General features: G+C 31.4%; 1 protein-coding gene across 7 annotated transcripts in view; it reads left to right on the forward strand.

Moving 5' to 3' along the window:
* The window catches only part of LOC129800533 (potassium voltage-gated channel subfamily H member 6), a 148,862-nt gene that overhangs the window by 101,165 nt on the left and 23,087 nt on the right, over nucleotides 1-24,610 (forward strand). For 5 of the 7 annotated variants that reach the window (XM_055844991.1, XM_055844990.1, XM_055844994.1 and 2 more), the window contains 3 exons: nucleotides 12,511-12,754; nucleotides 18,021-18,202; nucleotides 21,534-21,554. In XM_055844991.1, the coding sequence (XP_055700966.1) occupies nucleotides 12,511-12,754; nucleotides 18,021-18,202; nucleotides 21,534-21,554 (447 nt within the window). Of the gene's footprint in view, nucleotides 1-6,807; nucleotides 6,949-12,510; nucleotides 12,755-18,020; nucleotides 18,203-21,533; nucleotides 21,555-24,610 lie in introns of all 7 variants that reach the window. The other 2 variants (XM_055844997.1, XM_055844992.1) reach the window with 2 other exon arrangements.

A 24,610-nucleotide genomic window follows, 5' to 3' on the forward strand; every position in this document is an offset into this window, starting at 1 on the left:
TTTTTTCAGAGTAGACACACTTGTGACTTAAGTCGAGATACGGATTAGTCAGAAAATGAACCTGATCATTATCTTGATTATAATCAGGGGCATGACGTATTCTATGTTTCTCATATGTTTCTATCGTGCCGAAAAAACTTTTGAGTTTATTAGCTGTTTTCTGTCATTGTAGAATAAATTAGCAAATAATACTAATACAAAATAAAAGAAAATTTAATAACGAAAAGGCAACCGAAAACCCCAAATTGAAAACCTACGTAGTTTTGGAGATATCTCGTGAAATGTGTACGAAAACAGGAAAAAATTTACACTAAAACTGGTTGCATTTTTCAGAGCTAATGTCATCCACCTGATTATAATAATTACTTTAAGCCGTTTCTCGACTTAAGCCATGAGTGTGTCTAGAACATTAAGGTATGGAATTCCGGACAACACAAGTCCTTAAAAACTTTATATGTTCGCCATCAATTAAGGGATTGTTTATTAACCGTTTTTATTGAATTTGGATTTATTTGAAAGGTATTTAAGTTCCAAACCTGATTGCATCGGTCCAAATGGTAATTAATCAGTAAAGTAGGGGAAAGTGCCTATGCTTTGCACATTCCCAAGCTTCATACTGACTAACTTTTTCCTACTTATCTCAATAAATGTGGCTCATTGCACCTATATTTTTAAAACAAGGGGAAAGTGTCCAGTTTTGAAAGATTTCAGAGTCACATTTATTAAGAAACATAAGAAAAATTAGTCATTATGAAGCTTGAGACCGTGTAAAGTATGGACATTTCCCCTTCTAGTAAATAAATTATTTTTAAAAATAATATTTTCTGTGGTTTTTTAGGCTGAAGTAACTCTTTTCGACATTATAGTCTCGTCAGAGTTTATTCCTCTTTCAAAGTAAAAGATTAAGTTCTTTCTCCAGAACTTTCGATCTTTTTCTAGGTCTTCTTCAGTAGGTTAATTAAATAAAAGCTTTTAAATTTTTAAAGTTTCTAAATTGACCACCATCAGGAGTCGAAAGCTTTGGAGAAGAAATGAATCTTTAACTTTGAAAGAGGAATAAACTCTGATGAAGGCCGCAAGAGCTAGTGATAAGGACGTAGCGAGAGAGAGGTAGTTAGGGGTCACTGCACCCCCTATATATGTAATATTTAACGATTTTTTTAAAAAATTTTAAAGAGCGTTTACCCAAAAAAGCGCCCCTACTGCCCTAAAAAGCTTTGTTTATATATATTTTTAATTTTTTTAAAGTCTAATTCATTTAAATTTGGTTTCAAAACGGATTTAATGGTGATTTTTTCAAGGAAACATCAAACAAAATCTAATATTTCAAAATTGAAAATAGTTGTTTAGGAGGACTTTAGGGAAACGCTTGAAGTTTGAAAATCTTTTCTTTGAGAAAGCTAACAATTTCGTCTTAAAAGAGCTTTTGGGAAATCTCAACATATCTGTTCCGTCTCCTGCGTAAGATAATCAAAATTGGTTTAGTATTGAATTTTCGGGAATTTTTGAAAATAATTTTGATTTCAAAAGCTTTTTAGACTCGAAAAAACATTTTGACAACATTTTCATTTACGAAACCCATCGGTTTAATCATGACATAGTTTAAATTAGGATTTTTTTTAAATTAAATTCAAAGGTTTAATACAACTTGCATCAAGAAAAGCTCATTTGGAAATGTTTTAGACTTTGGAGAATATTTTGTAGGAATATTCTCGTCTTTGCTTAATAATTCGGGATCTTCGAGATCATAAAAATCATAAAAACCGATGAAGAAATTGATTGAATGCGAATTTTAAATAAAACGTGTACATTTAACTCCAAAAAGGGGTTACAAAGACGAATTGAATTTACAATTTTGGCATTTTCTCATAAAAAACCAAAGCTTATCAATGTCTGAACCTTGTAAAATCATCAAAATCGGACTAAAAAGATTTATGTCGATTTTTCAAGTAAAGTCCAAAGTCTTTTCGGAATAACATTGCTTAATGAAAATTATTTTCATGTCTAAAATGCAATCTTCTTGCAGGAAAAGCTATTCAGATCCATAAGAACGTTTTTGTAGATTGTGTACATGTATATAAAATCAGTAGAAATTTTCAAAATCCCTGAAGATATGAATTACAAAATGAATTTTGGCGCCAAAATATCTAAATCAAAAGGATTTTATTGACATGAACACTGAGAAAAAAACGGGGATGCGATTAACTTTTTTCTCTCATAAATTTAACACTTTTTAGGTGTAAAAATATATCAACATTTTTTAATGCTAATTTTACACCTTTTTAAGGGTAAAATTAACATTAAATAGGGTAAATTTAACCCCTAATACACCTAAAAAGCATAATATTTACACAGATTTCGGATCAATACTACAGAGTAAAATAAACATTTCCGGAATGTTATTTTAACTTTTTCGGATTTCTCTTGGAGTGGGATTGTATTCAATCCAGAGTGAAGATACTCAATTACCCCTTAACTGAGTATTTTCACTCTGGTTTTAATCTAATTCCACTGACGCTTCCAGAAGTGACATTTGGGTTCTGCTTTCATATTAAGTAACTACGTCAATATTCACAGTATTGTTTGATTTTTCAATAAGCTTATTAGCTAATATAATTTTTAATTTGGCCCTCTGTGCTACGCCATGGCTAGTGTAAATAGCATTAAGTACCAGAATCAGGATAATCTTCAAAGCTCTAGTTCTAGTCCTGAACCTCCAAATTAGTTTGTCCGGAATAGTGATACCAACAGCGGTTATCCTGTTACCCAAAAAAGAAAACGGTTAAATGCCCTATTTTCGGAATGGTTTTAAACCCGGTTTTGAATGATGAAACTGGTTTTAAACCGTAAATTTTAGCAAATTAATCTGTTAGGGTAGAGCTACACCTATGGATGTTCTACACACTTATGGACAACGCAAAAATCTTAAGTTATTACATTAAACAGATTTCGAAAAATCAAAAAAATGGTTAATTACATCATAAACTAATAATTTTACAACTTCCCGGAATCTGTTTTTCGTAAGACCTTAAGATTTTTGCAAGCTGTCCATAAGTGTATAACATCCATAAGTGTAGACTCCATCCTAATCGCCTATTCTGAAAACCTGGTTATTTGGAATCACTACCCTAATCCGGAATTCCGCATTGTCCGAAATTCCAAATACTACCCTAATACTTTGCATTGAAGAGTTGCCGAGGCAAAAGTTTCTATTGAAAATTTGTAGCCAAACTGCGTATCAAATGAAGACTTAATGGTACTTCGTTGTAATTATTTTAGCAAATTTGTCTCATTTATCTCACTGACCATGTGCACATAATCCTGCATCCTCTGAATCACTTAATTAACATTGGAAGTGTAGTTTCACAGTTTTCTCCTCAAATTGCATCTAGCCATAGCAAACTGATTGGAAAGCCAACAATTGATACAAATTGAATTGTCCTTAATCTCTATGACTTACAAAATGATTGGATATCTGAAGACAGTCTTGTTCTTACATTTGTCACATTGAAATAAATTTATGTGCCACAACATCCTGAGAGAAATGGTGTGATACCGCCCAGGAAATTTTCAATCATAAATCAAATTCCAAAGGAGACACAGGAAAAAGGGACCGAGATAGATGAAATGCGGCGTATTAAAAAAAATTATAAATGTGAGAAAAAATCCAGCAGAGGGAAAATGGAAATCCGTCCAGTTGGCATCATGAAACATTCAGAAGGGAGAGTGACTTGGCTGTAGTATTGGTCACCCTGCCCAGACATCTGGGCGTCATTGGATGGATATTGGATGTAGAAGAGACGCTGTTTTCTGTGTTACTGAATGACGGAATCAAGGGCAGCAATTAAAACACCCCATCTATAGCAAACGATATGAATAATTCAGTGCGTGTGTAAAAAAGCACAGGTTCAAGGAAAGTAAAGGTCAAGCTGATGAAAATTCCCATGATGAAAGCTCCAAGAATTCCATGAGCTTCGGGGATGCAGAATGAATTGAAAGTTTTCCTAACAGATATTATTGATTGCGGTTACATGGTTCGAATATACACTCAGAGAAAAAAAGACTTTGGATTAGATACTTATGACCAACACACAATAACTTTTGTTTGTAAACATGTTTTCAAAATTTTCTATGAGAATGAGCGAGATGACTAGATCTAGATCTCATTCACTCTCATTGAAATATCAAAAACATATTTACAAAACAAAAGATATTGTGCGTTATGGCCAACGCACAATAACTTTTGTTTTGTAAACATGTTTTTGACATTTCAATGAGAGTGAGTGAGATCTAGATCTAATCATCTCGCTCACTCTCATAGAAAATTTTGAAAACATATTTACAAACAAAAGTTATTGTGCGCTGGGCATTAGGCATTGGGATTAACATAATAATAATAATAAAGTGTGTTCGAATTGCATCCAGTGAGCTTCACTGCACTTGATTCCACGGGGCACGGGATTGACAGCCCCATCCATGTATAAGAAAAGATAATAATGAATATTCCGAACTATAGATGGCAAAATTTCAGAAATTTCACAGCAGTCGCCATCTACTTCAGGCGGAAATTCATGAAATTTCTTGAAATTTACCAACTCTATTCCGAACTCCCTTTGCGGGAAAGTCTAAGTTCCTCTATGGAACGTTCTGCTACCATTATTATTATTATTTGGTTTATGGATGCATACGGGTTTACTACCGATTAAATTGATTCATAAATTAAAAAAACAACCAGAAATAAAAAATTGCCTTAGAAAACACCATTTTAGAATAAAAAAGTAAATTCAAGAAAGATACATCAATTACGGGTACTTCATCCATTCAATAAAATTAAGGTATAGGTAAGAAAAACAAGAAAAAAGACTGTCCTAGAGGTCCTAGATAATATTGAGTTATGGGGGGGGGGGTCATCGAAGACGGAAGGTGGATATCTCCTACCGTTTGGCCTCTACCTGTGGCTCATGTTGAAAAGAGTGGGTTATATAGCTGCTCTCTCTTTGAGTTCGAGCAGTAAAATGTAACCTTAATGACGAAAAAACTCAATTCTACCCTATATTTTTTCTCTGTGTAGACATTCTAGTCTTTGTCAAGGTTAGAATCTAACCCTTGTAAATGATACTTATTGTTTAATTCAAAGCACGCCGTCCTATTATTCACAGAAGATATAAGAACTTCAATATCAAGAGGTCAAAAAGTGTATGATTTGTTCTCAAATGACGGAATTCTTAAAATACTTATAGACATGATTCATCTTGAGATGCTGATATTTATCACTGATCCCTGCTAACGACAGGATGAGAACGTTCATCAAATTTTAACTTTACGATCTTCTATTTACCATCACTGAGAAAAAAACGAGGGTGCGATTAACTTTTTTTCCTCATAACTTTAACACTTTATAGGTATAAAAATATATCAACATTTTTTAATGTTAATTTTACACATTTTTAAGGGTAAAATTAACATGAAGAAGGGTAAATTTAACCTTTAATACACCTAAAAAGCATAATATTTACACCGATTTCGGATTAATACTGCAAGGTGAAATAAACATTTCCGGAATGTTATTTTAACTTTTTCGGATTTCTCTCAGTGTATGACAATGTCATATGACAAATTTTCGTGGTGAATTCGGGAGCAGGAAAACACTATAGCCAATGAGTATTTAATGACCATTTCAAGGAGCTCTATGCAGTTCTTAGTACACTGAGAAGAAAAAGAGGGTGCGATTAACATTTTTTCCTCAGAAATTTAACACTTTTTAGGTGTAAAAATATATCAACATTTTTTAATGTTAATTTTACACCTTTTTAAGGGTAAAATTAACATGAAAAAGGGTACCTTTAACCCCCAATACACCTAAAAAGGGTAATATTTTCACCGATTTCGGATCAATACTGCAGGGTAAAATAAACATTTTCAGAATGTTATTTTAACTTTTTCGGATTTCTCTCAGTGTAACCGATATTTGTCATACTGTTACAGAATACCCCTACTGGTTCGTCACTTCTCAGCCATAAAATAGATAATCACAAACTTCAAACTCATAAAGTTTATGTAAAGCTTAAAATTTTTAAAATGGGTAAATGGTTTCTCTCAGTGTACTTTCTCTCGGAAAAGCTTCCTGGGTACAGCATGAGATGTTATGCAAAGATCTCAAATGTGATAGAGAGCCGTAAAAGGTAAAAACGTGCCAAGAAACAATCCAACGAGGTGTGAATTTACGTCGTTGTGGATATGTTGGCGACAATTGCCAGCATCCTAAAAATAAAACAGAGCTTTTGCCTTCTCGCTGGAGCTTTCATGGTTTTCTGGCCATATTTCTAACACTGTACGACTCATGTTTCTCAATCATGTACCTTTTTTATTAGACCTCCACGACCTCAATTTCACCGCCAAGTGTATGCCAAAAAAAATGATATAAAATAATGGACGAGAAATGAAAATTATGAATTGTTGACGTAGAGCAATCGATGGGTTTTTCACGTGATACCGAGTAGTGTTGGTAAAGAAAGTATATTGTGTGTTTAAGCATTAGTGCTATATCCATTAAAATGGATCAACTGAAAGACTTTCTTATTCACAAAATATCTTTCAATTTCCCCGATTATAGATTGAACCTCATTTCTATGAATGCTGCACTTCCAAGAGATGTATTTTCCAGATATACCAAAGCAAGGAAATTAGCATTTTCCTCTTTATCATGAATGAATCTCATGCTGTCATTGTTGCATTTAATATCAACTTGAATTGAATTGATCGTGATTCTGCGTTCTCTCTTCCCTTATTGCGTCTCTCATGGTTCAGGCCACAGAGAAATGGTCAAGTGTTCGCCTGAGTACAGATTCGAGGAATAAAGTTAAAATTGAAAATCACATTTCCACCCATTCAAATTTGAATCTCAACGGATTCGGCACGGAAAAACCAAAGGCTCACCTTGGCAAAGAGGTAATTGGTATAAGTTCTCTCTCAGGATCTTTTAATTAATTTATATGGTGCACAAATTGCCTATTTCTCTGTACAACACATTAACACATTTTAATAACACCTTTGCAAACACAGAAATTGTCCCATCATAACTCATTTTGTGATTGCAGTGCAGAATACAATCTATATTTGGAATATATGGAGTAACTTGAGGTTTGGCCCAATTTTCACACCTCAGAACTCAAAGACAAAACTATATGAAATGTGATAAAATAATGAGGAAGAAAACTATAGCAACAAACCACCAACAGCTTGGCTTTGGAAAACTCTCTAGTGCTCCAAAAAGTCATTAAATTTAACTCTCAAAAGCTCTCAAATAATGAATGACTTGTACAATATGCTCAATATTCCCCAATTTAGCATATACCCTCCTCTATTTCGCGGTGGGAAACTGAGAGAAAACTCAATAAACACCTAATATACAGAACGTGTGGTTTGATTTTCGGTGAAAGTTCATGGGATCGTGAACACCTTGAGGGAGGAGAAAGTTTTAGTGAATCGAAAGCGCGAAATAACAAGCGCAATAATTTACCTTTTGAACATCGCTCCCTGATCATTTGTTTGTTAGAACTTTCTCAGGGGTACCTGGAAATGAATAGTAATTTATTGAGCTTGAGGTCATAACCAAATATTTGACCGATTTTGTAAATATTTGATAAGGCAATGGTAAGGTAGTTTGAAGATGTTTCAAGCTTTTGTATTATGAAGTGCTTTTATGTATCCATCACGTACAGGAAGCCAATTATCTAAGTGATTTACTTACAGGTAGGGAAAGGCTTTCACGTTTCGCACACACTCTGGCTTTAAACACTTTGTAATGTTCCCGTATTCCTTTAATGAATCCTGAATTTTCAGGAAATTGGGTAAGTGTGCCAAATTTCGGCCGCTTGCAATTTCGGCCACCTTTTTTGTTCCTCGAATTTCCATGAACTTTTAGATTTTACGTACTCTAGAGATTATACAATGCAAAAGAATAACAAAAAATGTAGCTTCGACAAACGAGATGATGTGAAAAAGGCATTGGAAGAATTCCCGAAGGGCAAGGAACTATGAGAATGAAGGTGGCCGAAATAGGGTACCAAAGCTATGTCTATTTTTATTCATTTTAAAATGTATTAAGAATGATTTTAGAGTAAATAAAGACGGTAAACTCTTTACAAGGTTCCAAGCACCACTCTTCCAAAAGAAAGAATAAAAAAAAATCAATTTGTATTTAAAATATTACATTTCAAAGTTGAGACTTTGACGTTTGCATGCAACTATGCCGAAATTTGGCACACTTACCCTATGTGCCCTTAAAACTAGCTATTAAAATATATTGAAACAGATATAAAGTGTGCGAAGCTAGAGTATGTGCGAAGCCTGAAACCCTTCTCTACTGAGTTTTCTAACTATACTGAGTTTCAGATTCATGATAAAATGATAGTTTACTCTGATACCAAATTATGTATTGAAATTTTAAGGAATTTAACATTAACAATTACAATTATATACTTACAATTATACGGTGTTATCACACTTGCACATTAAAATTTTAATGTGATTCACATTAATTGTCACTTGCGAGCATCCAAATATGTTATTTGTATCTTTGATTCACTTAATATTTAAGGTTTTTCTATTTATTAACCCTTTAAGGACGATTGGAACACCGGTGTCCCATAAAGAAAATAATTTTTCCTGACTACCTAAAGTTATTTTTTCTTATATCTTTACATAAAGGTAAAGTAGAAGGTTGAAAGAATCTAGAATATTTTTTGTAAGTCTCTAGCTATTTGCTATCTAGTAAATATTTAAGCTCAAAAATGGCGAATTTTTAAATTCTCAAATTCATAATTAATTTTATATATTTTTTATACTTCCAATTTTTTTTAAGCAAAACCCTTTCGGCAATAAAAACTACAATACTCATACGTAATATTTTTCATTAAATCGAAAAATATTATTCATTGGTATTGTCATAAAAAATACTTAAGTTTTTGGGCTATTTTTGTCTCTATTGTTCATAGAAGCACAAAATACACCGAATCAGACTGTTGGACTTTCTAAAGTTAGATGTAAGACTTATCATTGATTATGTTTCTCAGTTTAATTTTTATTGTTGATTTTCAGACCGTGAAAAGTGTTTCGTCGTTCAAGGGTTAATAAAGAAGTGGACTTTGCCTGCAAAAATAAGTTTAAATTTACCTAAAGCATAAATATTTTTCACATTAAAAAATTAAAGAGAAAATCGCATTAATTTTTCGCATTAATGCTATAAATCAATTCATATCAAATTTTGCGGGCCAAGTCTACCTTTTTATCAACAAATAGAATAAATTTTGAATATAAAATGATTCAAAAACACAAATTACACATTTGGACTCTCACTAGCGACAATTAATGTGAATCATATCAAAATTTAAATAACACAGTAAGACTGTAATTTCTTTAGAAATAAAAACCCTGCTCCAGCATATAGAAATTGATTAAATGTGCCAAAACAGAAAGAATGTAGTTTTTCATTAATTTACGCAATCAAAATTCAGCAGTAAAGATTAATAATTTATTTGAAAATTAAAACAAAACTATATTACTGTTATTTAAAGTTTAGCGAATTATTGAAAGTCAAAAATTATTTTTTTATACTGCACTATAAAGTATTAACTTAATGTGAATATTTTTAAAACCAAAATGCTAGGAGGTAACCCACCCCTTAGCCTTCATTTTATCGTTCATTTCAATAAACAATAATAATATTAATAATATTACTAGATATTGCGATGGATACTGAAATGTTTTTTGCTATTTTCTCAAATTCGATTTATTCACCAGATCATTTTAAGCGTTTTATAAATATTATTAACATATGCTTATGTTAATGAATTGTTGAGATAAGTTTCAAAATTTGTCTAGATTTGCACCTTACGCTTTTTAATATTATAAAATTTATGTAAAACAAGTTTGAACTTCTTGATGAAAATTCTTCTTTCTATTAAAACTTTTTGCATACCTTCTGAAAAGTAGCTGGAAGTGGGGAACATTTGAATTCAGGCAGCATCGAAGTTGGGATTTTTTCTCCTATTTTTAAATGGAATTGAGCCTGAGCATTATCATAATGTTAATTAGTTTTACAATTAGTTTGTGGAGTTAAATAATATAGTACGGACGAGTTTCATTTAAAATTAGGAAAAATATACAATATTAAAACTACCAATGTAACTTTTTTGTAAAAATATTTAATTATAATCACAAAATTCGAGGTATCCTAAAAGTTTTACAATTTTACTTTATTATTTTGATAGGGGAAGGTGGGGCTACTATGAGCTTATGAGGCTGCATTATTATACGATTTTTTCGCCTATTTCTAAAGGAAACTGGGTTTCAACATGATGTAATTTACAAAACAATTGTCAATATAAATAAAAAATTAAAAAACGAGCTCCATATAAAAATAGGCGGAAAAATTATATATCAATGTAGCCCCACAGTACAAAATAGCTCCACCTTTCTAAATTTTTAAAAGTTTATTTTGGAGCTTTTTATTTTCAAATTTATGTCTTTATGACTCTTTTGACTAAATTTGGTAAAGTTAAATATGTAAAAAAAAATAAAATAGCACGTCTAATGGGAAAACGCCTTTTTTGTCAGAAATATTAGCAGATTTATCAATAAATAATTCAAAGTTATCTATAGAAAGCCTATTTGATAATTAAAAACACACTAGAAGCAATTTTTGTTAAGAATTGACTTCTTAAGAAATTTGACGTTTCTGCTCAGAATGATAGGGGAGACTGGGGCAAAATGTCACAAATCGAAAAATTCAAAATTAAATATCTTCCAAGGTAAAAAAGATAGCGGCTCAATTTTTTTTCCATAGATAGCCTCCATAGACCTCCTTTAATGTCGTAAGTGTCTTAGAATTCGAACAAGAAATTTAGAAAATAAAAAATATCGAAATTTTTAGTCCTATTTTTGAAATATTTTCCTTGCAGAAGATAACAATTATTACCTACTTATTTTCCAAAATTGATGCACTAGTGAATATTTTCTAAATAATTTGTATTCTTTGAATACGAATCCGCTTTCTACTTTAAAATTTCACAAAGGTTCTATTCTCCAGAAATCCTTTTATTAAAAATTGCCACTTGGGGTAAAAAGTAACAAAAGGCATAAAGCAAAAAGTAACAAAAAAAGAAAGCAATTTCTGATGTCTCACGGCGAAAAGAAACGTTATTATTATGTTTCGCCGCTTGCTGTTTGCATTGGTCAAACGATTTGTAGTCTTTTGTGTGTTTTTTTTTTCTAAAATAGCTTGAAAACCGCTTTCCGCATTTTCTCACTTTTCTCACAGGGAAAACGGTGTTTTACAAAGGTGTAGATGAATAAATTTCCAATGAAAATATGTTCTCTACGTATTTTTTCAAATTTACGGAAGCCCGTAATAAAGCGAGTCAAAATATGATAATACCCAATGTCTGGTACTATTTGCCCCAGCGTTTTTGAGAATAGTCGCAAAATTACCTTTTAGAAATTGGCTCGATAAACGTATTTCCTTACAAAATAGAGGAATATTACTTTCACGAAGTTGTAGAGCGGTGAATTTCCTACAAAACTGCGTTAATTTGAAATTTTTGAAGCGATCGAGTAGCTTGTAAAAAAATAAAATACACGTTTTGTGACTTTTTGCCCCAGTCTCCCCTAGGGAAAATTTTCTTTAAAAAAACATTATAATTCTTAGTGTGTGAAATCTTAAAAATTTCATGAAATAAAAATTTACATCCTTTTCTTTCTCAAACGTTTGGCATATGGCTATCCCACTATAATATACTCTTCTTCTTCTTTTGAACGTCATAAGAAATTTATTTTGATTAAATCGTGATGCTCCCGGGCAATTCAATAAATTGGATAATTTTTTATAATAATAATTTAATAATAATATTAATAATTAGTGTGTTCAATTTGTAATGCATTTACTTGGTTTGAGTTTAATGAAACATGTCATATTATTAATTCACAATTGGAAGTTTAAAGCTACTGGTAATAATCATGTGGTTGCCTCAAGTCCCTCAAGTGCATTGTAAAGTCATAATACGTTTAAGAACTTTGAATAGGAGTACAAGTACATCGAATAGAATTAAATTGGTAAAAAGTGATTTATATTGTCGTCTTTTGTGAAAAAGACGTTACCAGGACCAACTGAATGCGCTCTCTCCTGTTTTTAGTATCACAATCTTAGATAATAAATTCAATGAAGCATGTTCTTGGCAAGAATTGTAATCTCCCGAGAGGAAGATACCTTGCTTGTGAAAAATTCAAGGAACTTCACTCAATTGAAGACTCGTTATTATAGATATTTAAATTCCTAGAAAAGAATGTTGCATAGCATATAAGTAGAATGTGACTTTTTTAATACTCAAGATAGGAAGCTCCTGAATACAATCCTTATATTTCCCAAGCAACATCCAGATTTTCCGTTTTTCCAGAAAGATGTGCCAATTTTGTGGAGAAGAAGATGACAAAGTGTTGATATAATCATTGCAGGTATTATCTCTGGGCGCTGATGTTCTGCCCGAGTACAAGTTGCAGAGTCCACGGATCCATAAGTGGACCATCCTGCACTACTCCCCCTTCAAGGCGGTATGGGACTGGATCATCTTGATCCTTGTTGTATATACAGCCATTTTTACACCCTACGTTGCAGCATTTTTACTCAGTGAGCCTGACTTCAATCAGAGGCGCAATCGTAAATATGCTGACGACCCCATTGTGATAATTGATTTAATAGGTGAGTTTTAAATATATGTATTGTATGTACAACATGCGAACATGTGGAAAATCTACGTGATACATCTTCACAATTATTTTCCACGTGAATCCTCTCTGTCTCTCTCAGCATTGTTAAACCAACCATACTAAAAAGAAAAAAAAAAGAAAATCACCATGAATAAATCATGGTGTGAAAGTTAATAGCCTTGATGACCGCGGAAATGTGTCCACGTGGCACAACGTAAAAAAAAAAGTTTTTGCAAAAAAAAATACCCCATTTGTGGGTCAATGAGAAAAACAAGAAGATGACGCGATAAAAAAGTGCATTTGATGTGTACATATTATATCTATATTTAACTCTTTTATTAACTCACTTTTCACATTAATTTCTTCACGAAGTTAGGTGAAAAAATACCCTAAAATAAAATGTAGGTAATGAATAAAATTTGTTTTTCAACATTTTAATTTAATACACACCTCTCAGAGAGCACCTGATTACACAATTTATGCACTCTTGCTATATATTATATTACACATCAACACTGACAACAACATTTTTTCTATGAAATATCACATTTTTTCTCGGAAATACAATCTGCCCCATTTAAATATATAAAAAAAAAATTAAATTAACAGAGCTTGGTTTAATTAAAATTTAAATTTTTGTGTTAATTGGGAAAATATAGATTCGCAGAAAAGTTAATTTGTATAGCATTTATTGTGAATAAATTTAAGTGAAACTAAAAAAAAACACCCATTTGATACCCCAAATTTAAATTGGCATTTTTTTTATAAATTCTAAATTAAAAGCTTGTTTTGCAAACCAACTTAGAAGGAAAGAATCATAATCCTGTGCTTTTTGCAAAGTTTATTTCCATTTAAATTTTTTTATTAGGTAATTCAGAATTATTTCTAATTCGGAATTTTTGGGATTAGACGGACAAAAGGAAAAGGAACCATTAAGAAGTAGGGGAAGTGGGGTACCTTTAAAAGTGGGATTTTTCACCTATTTTTAAATAAAATTGAGCCTTATCGTGATATAATTTAGTTACACGAATAGATTTAGAAGCTAAATTACAGTATAATATGGCTCAGTTTGACTTAAAAATAGGAGAAAAATCACAATTTCAAAGGTGCCCCGCTTTCAAAGGTGCCCCATTTCCCCCTAATCTTTAATGTAAAGTTCATAATAGACTCACGGCGTTATCACACTTGCACATTAAAATTTTAATGTGATTCACATTAATTGTCGCTTGTGAGCGTCCAAATATATTATTTGTGTCTTTGAGTCACTTAATATTTGGGGTTTTTCTATTTATTGATAAAGAAGTGGTCTTGGCCTGCAAAAATAAGTTTAAATTTACCTAAAGCATAAATATTTTTCACATTAAAAAATTAAAGAGAAAATCGCATTAATTTTTCGCATTAATGCTATAAATCAATTTATATCAAATTTTGCGGGCCAAGTCTACCTTTTTATCAACAAATAAATCAAATTTTGAATATAAAATGAATCAAACACACAAATTACACATTTGGACTCTCACCAGCGACAATTAATGTGAATCATATTAAAATTTTAATGTGCAAGTGTGATAACACATTCAGACTAATCCTTGTCAATATTTAACCTGTAAAATTTGGCAGTAAAGGATTAGATAAACGAGATAATGCAAAGGATCTAATCGATGATCTGAGGCCCTCGATATGTCAGTTTTGAATAAATCTTTACTAAAAAATTAAACAGCCTAAATTGGGATGAGACTATTTGAGTCCTAGAGCTTGTATACTTTTTCGTGATCTTCATTATTTCTCAGCCCATTTAAAACAGTAAGGAAATTTTAAAGTTCCGAATTGGAAATGGTGCCAAACAACCTTTTTTACCCTATCTGCTTATTTGAATAAATTCAAAAATCCACCTAAATTTGTTCTAAATAGTCGGAAAATAGGCTCTCTAGGATCTTTTACCTATTTGACATTGAAAAAAACCATTATTAAGAATAACCCAAGGACATTGACGTACCTGGATGAAATGTATGCTTAATAAACGTCTAAGCACGTCCAAAAGTGGTAAAAATCATTGGAGTGTTTTGGAAGATAAAGACAAAAAAGCGACCTTTCATAGAGGAGGATAGGGTGGCTTCACACGTGTATTTCTTTCGAACATACACACTTTTCATTTTCATTTCATTTATTTCAACTATTGCTTTTGAGCTAGAGCTCTTGAAAGCAAAAATTTAGACAGAGATATAGGAGTACAAAGACTTCAATGTTTGTGTGATAGCGGCCACCGCCGTCTTAGCGTTAGTAACCAACCTCCAGAGTAAAACGGTGGAACTTTTGGGATAATAAATAAATTGTCTGGGAATTCTGGGAAAATGTCACCCAGGTTGTGATTCCGTTCAACAAGTGAGATACGTTGCCCATAGATAGAGATTTAGGTGCCGCTAAGAGTTTTTGGATATCAAAATAGCCTGGGACTTCTTGTGATTTAGAGCCAGACCATTCAATGAAGTCCGAACCGAATGCCCAACACAAGATAAATGGCTGTTCACCCGAGAGAACCCAGCCTGAATGTCAAAAGATGACACAAGCAATCAAGTAAACTCACGGAAGGTCATTCATAAAAAGGAAAAATAGAAGTGGGTCACATAGAGAACCATGAGCTACACCACTGCACAGATTTGCAGGCTCCAAAAGTTTGTTGTCAATCTTGACCCTCTGAGAGCGACCCTCAAGATATGATTTGATCAAGTGAACAGCAGAAGAGAAGAAATTAAAAAGACTATAAAGTTTGAAACACAGAGTAAATCATGAGGGATGCTATCAAAAGTCTTAGAAAAATCAAGAAGTAACAGCAGAACAAATTTGCGATTGTCAATTTCTGATGACCACTACGAAATCCTAACTGAAGCTTAACAAGTAGTCGTGCAGAATCCAAGTAAATCGTTAGTTGCTCAAGGAGCAGAGCTTTATGCATCTTCGATAGAATGGGTAGGAGGCTGATTGGCCAGATATCCGACGAACCAACTGGGTTAATAACCTTCGGGATAGGTATAACCAGAGTAGACTTCCATAAGGTAGAGAAACAAGAGGAGGCAATTACAAAATTAAAAGTATCAGTCAATAAAAGAAGTCCTGGAATCCAGCCAGAATCCATTTCAGTGATCATGGATCTCCATGTTCTGGATCAATAAGAGCGAACAATTGGCTCTCCAAGGCCGTCCCTAGGGCAACATAATGTTATTCATACAATATCATTAATGAAGCCTGTGAAGCAGTAGTGTACTGCTTAAGTTGTCACGAAGCCTGGGCTGTAGCCTAAGAAGATTTTTTGATTATTTAGTAGGATTGAAAAGGTATTATCTGATGTAGTTCTATCTAGGCATATACTAAACGATACATATTTAGAATGATACATTCTAAACGATACATCGCAAAGCTAGACAATTTAAAAACAGGGATCGACAAAAAGAACTCAGAATAAAGAAGAATTACTGTATAGAGGGATAACCGACTTTGGTGGAACTGAGTCAAGACAATCTGTCCTTCTGGTGAGCATCGGAATCTGTTGATCAAATCCTATGAATCAAACACACAATTTCACCAGAGCTTTCGACATATCATATCTTCCTCAGTGGTTCTGGCATTTTTTTTTCTCTGACTGTGGTTAGTCTTAGGATTTTTGTCACTAACTCCTCTACTTTCTTATGCATCACGATACTTATACGATAAGTGTCGAAAGCTCTGGTGAAATTGTGTGTTTGATTCATAGGATTTGATCAACAGATTCCGATGCTCATCGCAAGGACAGATTGTCCTGAAAAACTTAGCTCTCAGTTCCACCGCCGTCTACTATCCCTTTATACAATAATTCAAATTATTCCGGCAAAAATGACCAATCAGGTAGAATGAAGAATGGCTTTGTGTTACATTAGAATAATACCTATTTTAAAAATCAAATAAGAACCCGGCAAATCATTACTAAATGACCTAATATTATAGAGGCAAAAGCTTTCCATTTTTTAAAATTCATTTAGTGTAACTATGCCAGATTTCGGCTAGTTTTCAATTTCGGCCATTTCTTTTGTTCCTTGAATTTTCATGACTTAATTTCTTGCATACTCGAGAACTAATACAATATATAAAATCAACAAAAATGTCACTTTAACGAAAGAAATTATGTGGAAAAGGCTTTGGAAAAATTCTGGAAGGGCAAGAACCTATGTCAAGGTGGCCGGAATACTACCCAAAGCTATGCCTATATTTTCTTTAATTTTATGAAGAAAGATTTTAGAAAAAAAGACGATGAACTATCTATAACGTTTCAAAAGACACTCCAAAAAAGAAGTAACAAAAGAATTCAATTTGTATTAAAAAACATTATATTATATTTAAAACTTAAGACTTTGGCGTTTGCATGCGACTATGCCGAATCTTGGTACACTTGCCCTATTAAAATTATTGGGACAATAATTGAAGTATAAAGAAAAACGGTTCGCCTCTGTATTCAAACTGGTAATAAACAATAATTTTATTAGTATGAAAAACAATTTTCTTGCCTTTCCTGAGTTTGCATTATTATCTAATTCATTCAAGTATCGTTCAAGATTTTATTTCTCAATACGCAATAAGACAGTTTATTGAGTAATAAAATTTGAATTTATTCAAATGCAAAATACATGGCTTTTCTTTGAATAAAAAAAAATTTACGATTAGTTTGGATTTAAATAACTTGCGATATGGGAAATTGGTGTAGGCTTCATACTTGTGATTAAACTAATTAATTATAGGTTTGAGGAAACAAAAAGCTTAAGCGCTATTGCTGTAATGTGAGAAATAATAATTCTCACATTAGGGGCTTTCGCTGTTGAAAATTATTATGAAAAGCTTAATTGACTAAAGCTTAAATTAGTGGCTTCACGCAGTGAAAATTTGGCTAATTTTCTATTTAGAAATGAGTTTGTTTAATTGGGGGTGCATTTATAAGGGTTAGCATAGAGCTTTTCTGTTATTTTTTTCTCTACAATCAATGATATAAAAGATATTGAAAAGCGAATTCATTAAAAACGTAAATTCAACATGAGAGAGCCTATAATTGACTCGATGTATCCTTTGCATATATGGGGTATCATTTAACAATTTTTTCCTCCGTCAATATCATTTTGAACAACAAAAACTGTATAATTAAAATACATTACACTCTGAAATTATATTTTTTTTAAATAAAATAAAATAAAAAAAGGATTAATGGAGCTTTTTGCAAATGTTGTGTCTCTTTGCAGTGGATGTTACATTTGTGATAGATATTTTAATAAATTTTCGCACAACATTTGTTAATGGTCAGGACGAGGTTGTTTCTCATCCTGGTCGAATAGCGGTGCACTACTTAAGTGGGTGGTTTCTCATCGATTTAGTAGCGGCAATACCATTTGACCTCCTCCTAGTCGGAAGTGATACCGATGAGGTGAGTTTCTAATTTATTTTCTCTGACCACCATCCTTCTTGGACTGAAAATCACTTCCTGGACCATCCCTGCTAATGTCTCACCCAAACTACCCATTTTCGTATCCAACAAATGAGCTCCATGACCAACTCCCAAGCACATCAACACATTTTTAAACATATCTTTTTTTTTTGGTGGACGAAAACGAGGATGAATCCTCTAAATGTTAAGCGTGTACACAGTTGTATTTTACAAAACAAGCAATTTATGACTAAAATTTATTTAGATTTTAGAAGTTTAATTTTTGGGTAATAATTTCTTTAGATTATTCTGTCGCCAACATATAGTTTGAAATTTAAAGTCAGAAAAGCAACGCTTCATGGTTAATTTGATGGAGTAGAAAAAAGAACACGAAATTCCTTAATCCGAACCTTTACAACTTTTGAAGACAACAGAATTATAGTATCTTCAAGCATTCCTTGATGAAAATATCATTAACATTGATTTTACTGAAGATGGCATTGAATAAACGAGCAGTAAAAAGTCAAATTTAGTGAGCAAAAAATTTGAAATGATCAGTAAATAATAAAAAAAATGGTCAGTAAAAAATAAAAAAGGGCAGCAAAAAGTTTAAAAAGACCAGTAAAAAATTAAAAAAGTGCAGTACTTTATTAACAGCGGTCTGTAAAAAATGAAAAGTGGTCAGCAAAAAATTAAACATGATCAGTAAAAAATAAAACATGATCAGTAAAAAGTAAAAGATGATCAATAAAAAACAAAAAGTGGTCAGTAAAAACTAAAAAGTGGTCAGTAAAAATTTTAAAATGAGCATTAAAAATATTGAATTTGGTCAGCAAAAAATTAGAAATGAGCAGTAAAAAATAAATAGTAGTCAACAAAAAAATTAAAACGAGCAGTAGAAATATTCGAGATGATCAGTAAAAAGTTAAAAAGTGATCAGCAAAGAATTAAAAATGAGTAGTAAAAAATAAAAAATGGTCAGTAAAAAACAAAAGGTGGTCAGCAAAAATTTAAAAAGTGATCAGTGAAAAATAAAATATGGTCAGTAAAAAATAAAATTGGATCAGTAGAAAGTCAAAAGTGGTTAGCAAAAAGTAAAAAGTGGTCAGTAAAAAATAAAAAGTGGTGAGCAAAAAATTAAAAGTTAATTTTTGACTGCTCAATTTTAATTTTTTACTGACCATATTTTATTTTCCACTGATCACTTTTAATTTTTTGCTGATCACTTTTTATTTTTTACTGACCACTTTTTATTTTTTGCTGACCACTTTTGATTTTCTACTGATCAAATTTTATTTTTTACTGACCAATTTTTATTTTCTACTGCTCGTTTTTAATATTTTACTGACCAATTTGTATTTTTTACAGACCACTTTTAATTTTTTACTGACTACTTTTAATTTTTTGCTGACCAATTTTGATTTTTTTACTGCTCCTTTTTAATTTTTTACTGACCACTTTTTGTTTTTTACTGCTCATTTTTAATTTTTTACGGCATTTTTAATTTTTTTTGCTGCTGATTTTTAATTTTTTACTGACCATATTTTCTTTTTACTGATCATTTTTAATTTTTTGCTGATTAGTTTTTAATTTTTTTACTGATCATCTCGAATATATCTACTGATCAATTCGAAGTTTTAACTGACCAAATTTAACTTTTTACTGACAAAATTGAAAATGTTTGCTGAATATTTCGAATTATTTGCTGATCAAATTTGATTTTCTGCTGACCACTTTTGACTTTTTACTGACCATTTGTTTTTTGCCATATCTTATCAGCCAAGATTTTTTGAAAAAATTTGACTTAGAATTGGATTATTACAGTCAAATTACCAATTAGATTTTGAAAAATCCATAAAATCGGTTGCTGTTCAAGGTTTTGAAACCCTTACGAACTGGGCTAAACCTCTAGTCTGAAGACGGTCTCAGGCTCTAGAACCGTCCTTCCTCAAATACGAAACTATAAATTTTTAAAGAATTCCTCTCTCAAATGTTATTAAAAGTTCTCAGTTTCCTCTGCTAAGGACCAACGTTTTAGACGAGTGCGTAAAGACTTAGAATCACCGGCCTACGGTCAATCACGTTACTGTTGATACTGATATTTTAAAGTACAATTCGCTTGTCCTAATCGGGGTCGCAGGCCTAGGACACCTAGGTTTGCAGCCCGATCCTCCGCCACTTCAGAAAAGTTTTCGTAAATTATTCGTTTAAATTATTTATTGTAAATGTGCTTTTTAATAATTGAAATGTACTGTAAAAAAACAACTGTGGACACGCTTTCTATATATATTTTTTTCAAATGGAAATTTAAAGCTATAAGGCTTTCTGGTAAAAAGGCAAATACCATCCTGTACAATGCAAATATTTTATTTTCTTAATTTTAATTTTTAAAAACAAATTTATTTCCTCTTGTACAACTTTTGACCATCAATTGATCTATTATACAAAATAAAAATCTTCGGAATGACTCAATATTTGTAGGCATATTTGGTGTTAACCAATTTTGTATTGAATGTTTGCATCTAGAAATTTTTTATTCATTTCTATCATTCTTATTTCATCGGTTATCTTTATCATTTTATATGTCTTAACTTTTCTTTATGCCCTCTCAACATGTTCAAGTTTATGACCGTTGAATGTTAGAAAGAAAATGGATGCAAATCCACTATTGGAACCTTTTACAAGATAATTTAAATTAAAAAAAAAATTATTTGAAAGCAATAGAATCTTTGGAAAACTTTGGAAAAAAACATCAATTGAAGCTTAGAAAGTGTCCTAATTTGTAAATTGCATAATTCGGCGATTTTTATTATAGTATTTCTTTTATTCAATGTAAAATTGGTTAATAAAATTGAGCGAGAGATGGAAAGAATTTCTTAACCAGATGAAAAGTGGCTGTTTTGAAGCCAATCAATAAAATAATCCAAGTGAAAAATTTAATAGAGAGAAAAAAGCTCACAAACAAGAGAAGAAAAAAAGAAGTACGATAAAAAACTCATGTATACTTTCTTTTTTTTTATCAAAAGAATAAGTTTCTCAACAACAATATATTTTTTTCTTGTTTTATTTAATAAATTATTCCCGCTTACAGAATTGCTTTCAACACACATTTCTTCCATTTTATTGATTCCATGCTTTTTGCCATAAAGAAAAATATAATCATATAAATTAAGAGACTAGTGACACAATCTTTCGCAAACATAAATTTTATTGCTATTGAAAAAAAAGGACATTTGAAGTCAAAAAAAAATCTATAACAGAAATAGCGAAAAAACCCCACAAAAAGTGTCATCATACATGAAAATGACGTCCGTTTTATGTATTTTTACAGCTGGGCTTGGATAAAGACGAGGTATTTCCATATTAAATTATTTTTCCAACTTTTATTCATCAATTTTTCCCTTTTTTATCAATTAAACTTTATCATTTCAATCTGTAATTCCTTTCATATTTAATTCACTCTCAGTACTTTACACGTATATCGATTTTTTACTACACTACAATTTTTCTTACTGGTTATGAGCATTGCCGTGTTTTTTTTTTTGGTACATTTTGTCCTCCCATTGACACACTCATTCAGATAACACAATTCGATAAAGGACCTGTTGACACTACCAATTCCACACGATTAATTGGCGAAAGATACATTGAAATATTGATTAAAAAAAAAGAAAAAAAATACAAAATAAAATTTAAACGAAAAAACGAACAACGTCCCAAGATTCCTAAGCCAAAGAGAGTCCTTTTGAAAGCTCTTAGAGCTTTCAAAAGCTTATAACATTAAAGAAAAATTCTTTAAAAGACATTCATTTGGCACAGGGATCTTTCCAAAAGAATCATTTCAGAAACACTAAAAACTTTCATGTTCGAAAAAATATGTACCTCCCGCTTCTTAGAATGATTGCTTTATTTCTCAAAGAACATTGCAAAATCACCAATGAGAACAAAGTGAAATATAACTTTATAGAAAAGTACAACTTTATACAATCTTATGTGAAATCGTATTATACATCATCACAAGAGCTTTCATGGTACGAATCTCACTGTAAATTTTGCGTATTCATATGTGTGCTTTTGAGAAAATTCAATAAATGTGAACAATATGAGCTTTGCTTCCCACAAAAGCTTTCATACCGCCAACACACTTACTTTGCGTGAAACCCAAATTTTACACCAAGTGTAAATAGAGAAATATTAGTAGAGAACAGTGATGTTAAAATACACCAAATAGAGATATATTTTAATACAATTTATAATAAATTACTCAAATACAGCACAATGCAATTTATTAAAGAAATTTCATTACCATTTAGGAAATATTTCAAATTAATCCATTAATGCAATAGCACTATTTTAAATTATTTCAATAAGTTTAAGTGGTTTTGAACATTCTCAGATGGTATTAGAATTAGTTATTCTGAACTAAAAGCCTAAATTAATGTTCATGTTAAACAGAGTGAATTAATTATGTAAATTATGTAATTAAGAAAACGAGAATTAAAATGTAATAAGCAATTTATGAAATTAGAAATAATAATAATAATAAGTTTATAGGTTCATGCCCAGGATTCAAAAAGTAACATGTAGGACTATAACATTATCAAACACCAGTTGAGGCGAAAATATTTGAATAAATTAGAGGATAGTGGGGCATATTCGTAAAGGGACTATACCGAACATAGTCATATTTTTCATTATATAAAAGATATCAAAGAACAAGACGTAGAATATATTCCTTGATACTACCGAGATACTTCTCCATTGAATAAATGATCAACATAAGTCCAAATAATATAAAATCTTTGTCATCTTTGTGCTCACAGCTAGAATTACTGTGTTATCACACTTGCACATTAAAATTTTAATATGATTCACATTAATTGTCGCTGGTGAGATTTCAAATGTGTAATTTGTGTGTTTGAATCATTTTATATTCAAAATTTGATCTATTTGTTGATAAAAAGGTAGACTTGGCCCGCAAAATTTGATATGAATTGATTTATAGCATTAATGCGAAAAATTAATGCGATTTTCTCTTTAATTTTTTAATGTGGAAAATATTTTTGCTTTAGGTAAATTTAAACTTATTTTTGCAGGCCAAGTCCACTTCTTTATCAATAAATAGAAAAACCCCAAATATTAAGTGACTCAAAGACACAAATAACATATTTGGACGCTCACAAGCGACAATTAATGTGAATCACATTAAAATTTTAATGTGCATGTGTGATAACGCCGTTAGAAAAATTCGAAGATCATCATCAAAAGTAATAGCAAGGCATTTTGACATCTTAATTATTCGGCCAGGTGGCTCGTGTAACTTTATGTTCGAATTTCGAAAATGTCTCGAAATCGATATCTCTTACCGTTTGACCTCAAGCCAGGTAACAAACGTTTCGACAAATAAAAAAAATCAAATATTAATTAATAAAATATATAAGAGGGAGCGATATGACTAGATTTAGGTTTCATTTACTCTTATTGAAATGTCAAAAACATATTTACAAAATAAAAGTTATTGTGTGCTGGGTATAAGTCATTTACGAGTACTTTATCGCTTCAATATCAATTAAGACCAATACCTGTGTATTTGAAATATCACGAGCTTTCCAAAATATTCAAATTTAAGCAAATCGGTTTAAAAATGGAACGTCTAGAGTGGTTAAACTTTGACTTTCGAAAATTCGGTATCGAAAAATATTTCTGTCAAATTTGGAAAATTCGAAAAAACCGATTCTTTCCGTACAGAAGTAGATCTTGAAAAATTCGATCTATTTGAAGGTCCAAAAAAGAGACTTTCTTACTACTTGATAATTCCGCAAGGTGGCGGAAGTTACATCCTATTCGAATTTCGAAGTGCTCAAGTGTCAAAATGTGACGGTCTTCACATTTTTGTGAGGAAAAAACAGAACAACGACGTTTACTGTTCTTGCCCCAGTATTTAATCACTCCATAATCATTAAGTAACTCTTTTGCCACCTTTTTAGTGCGATATTTGATAAATTTTCCCCACCTTGTTCGAAAATTTAGTATGAAAATTCGAAAGTGAATTTGAATTCTTCGAATTTCAACGACTTTTTGTGCAAATAGAGTTCCATTTACCTTTTATCCAAGACACTATTGGAGAATCATAATCTACTTCTGTTTAGGCTCATTGTATATACCGCTCTCTTTTTGACTTCGAGCAATACAAAATCCAGGAATATAAACGCGTGAACAATATTGAAGTCGTACTATATTCATCACAAAAATTTTTTTTAAAGTCATCCATTATCAAAATTTCCTAGTCTTTCGCGAATACTTTTTCAGAAATCATTTGAAATTTTATTTATAAAAAATATATACCATTTCATTAAAGATCTAACACGATTATTAGGAACTCATTCAAACTTATTTTGAATTTCAAGA

The sequence above is a fragment of the Phlebotomus papatasi genome, chromosome 2 (genome assembly GCF_024763615.1).
Source record: "Phlebotomus papatasi isolate M1 chromosome 2, Ppap_2.1, whole genome shotgun sequence".
NCBI lineage: Eukaryota > Metazoa > Arthropoda > Insecta > Diptera > Psychodidae > Phlebotomus > Phlebotomus papatasi.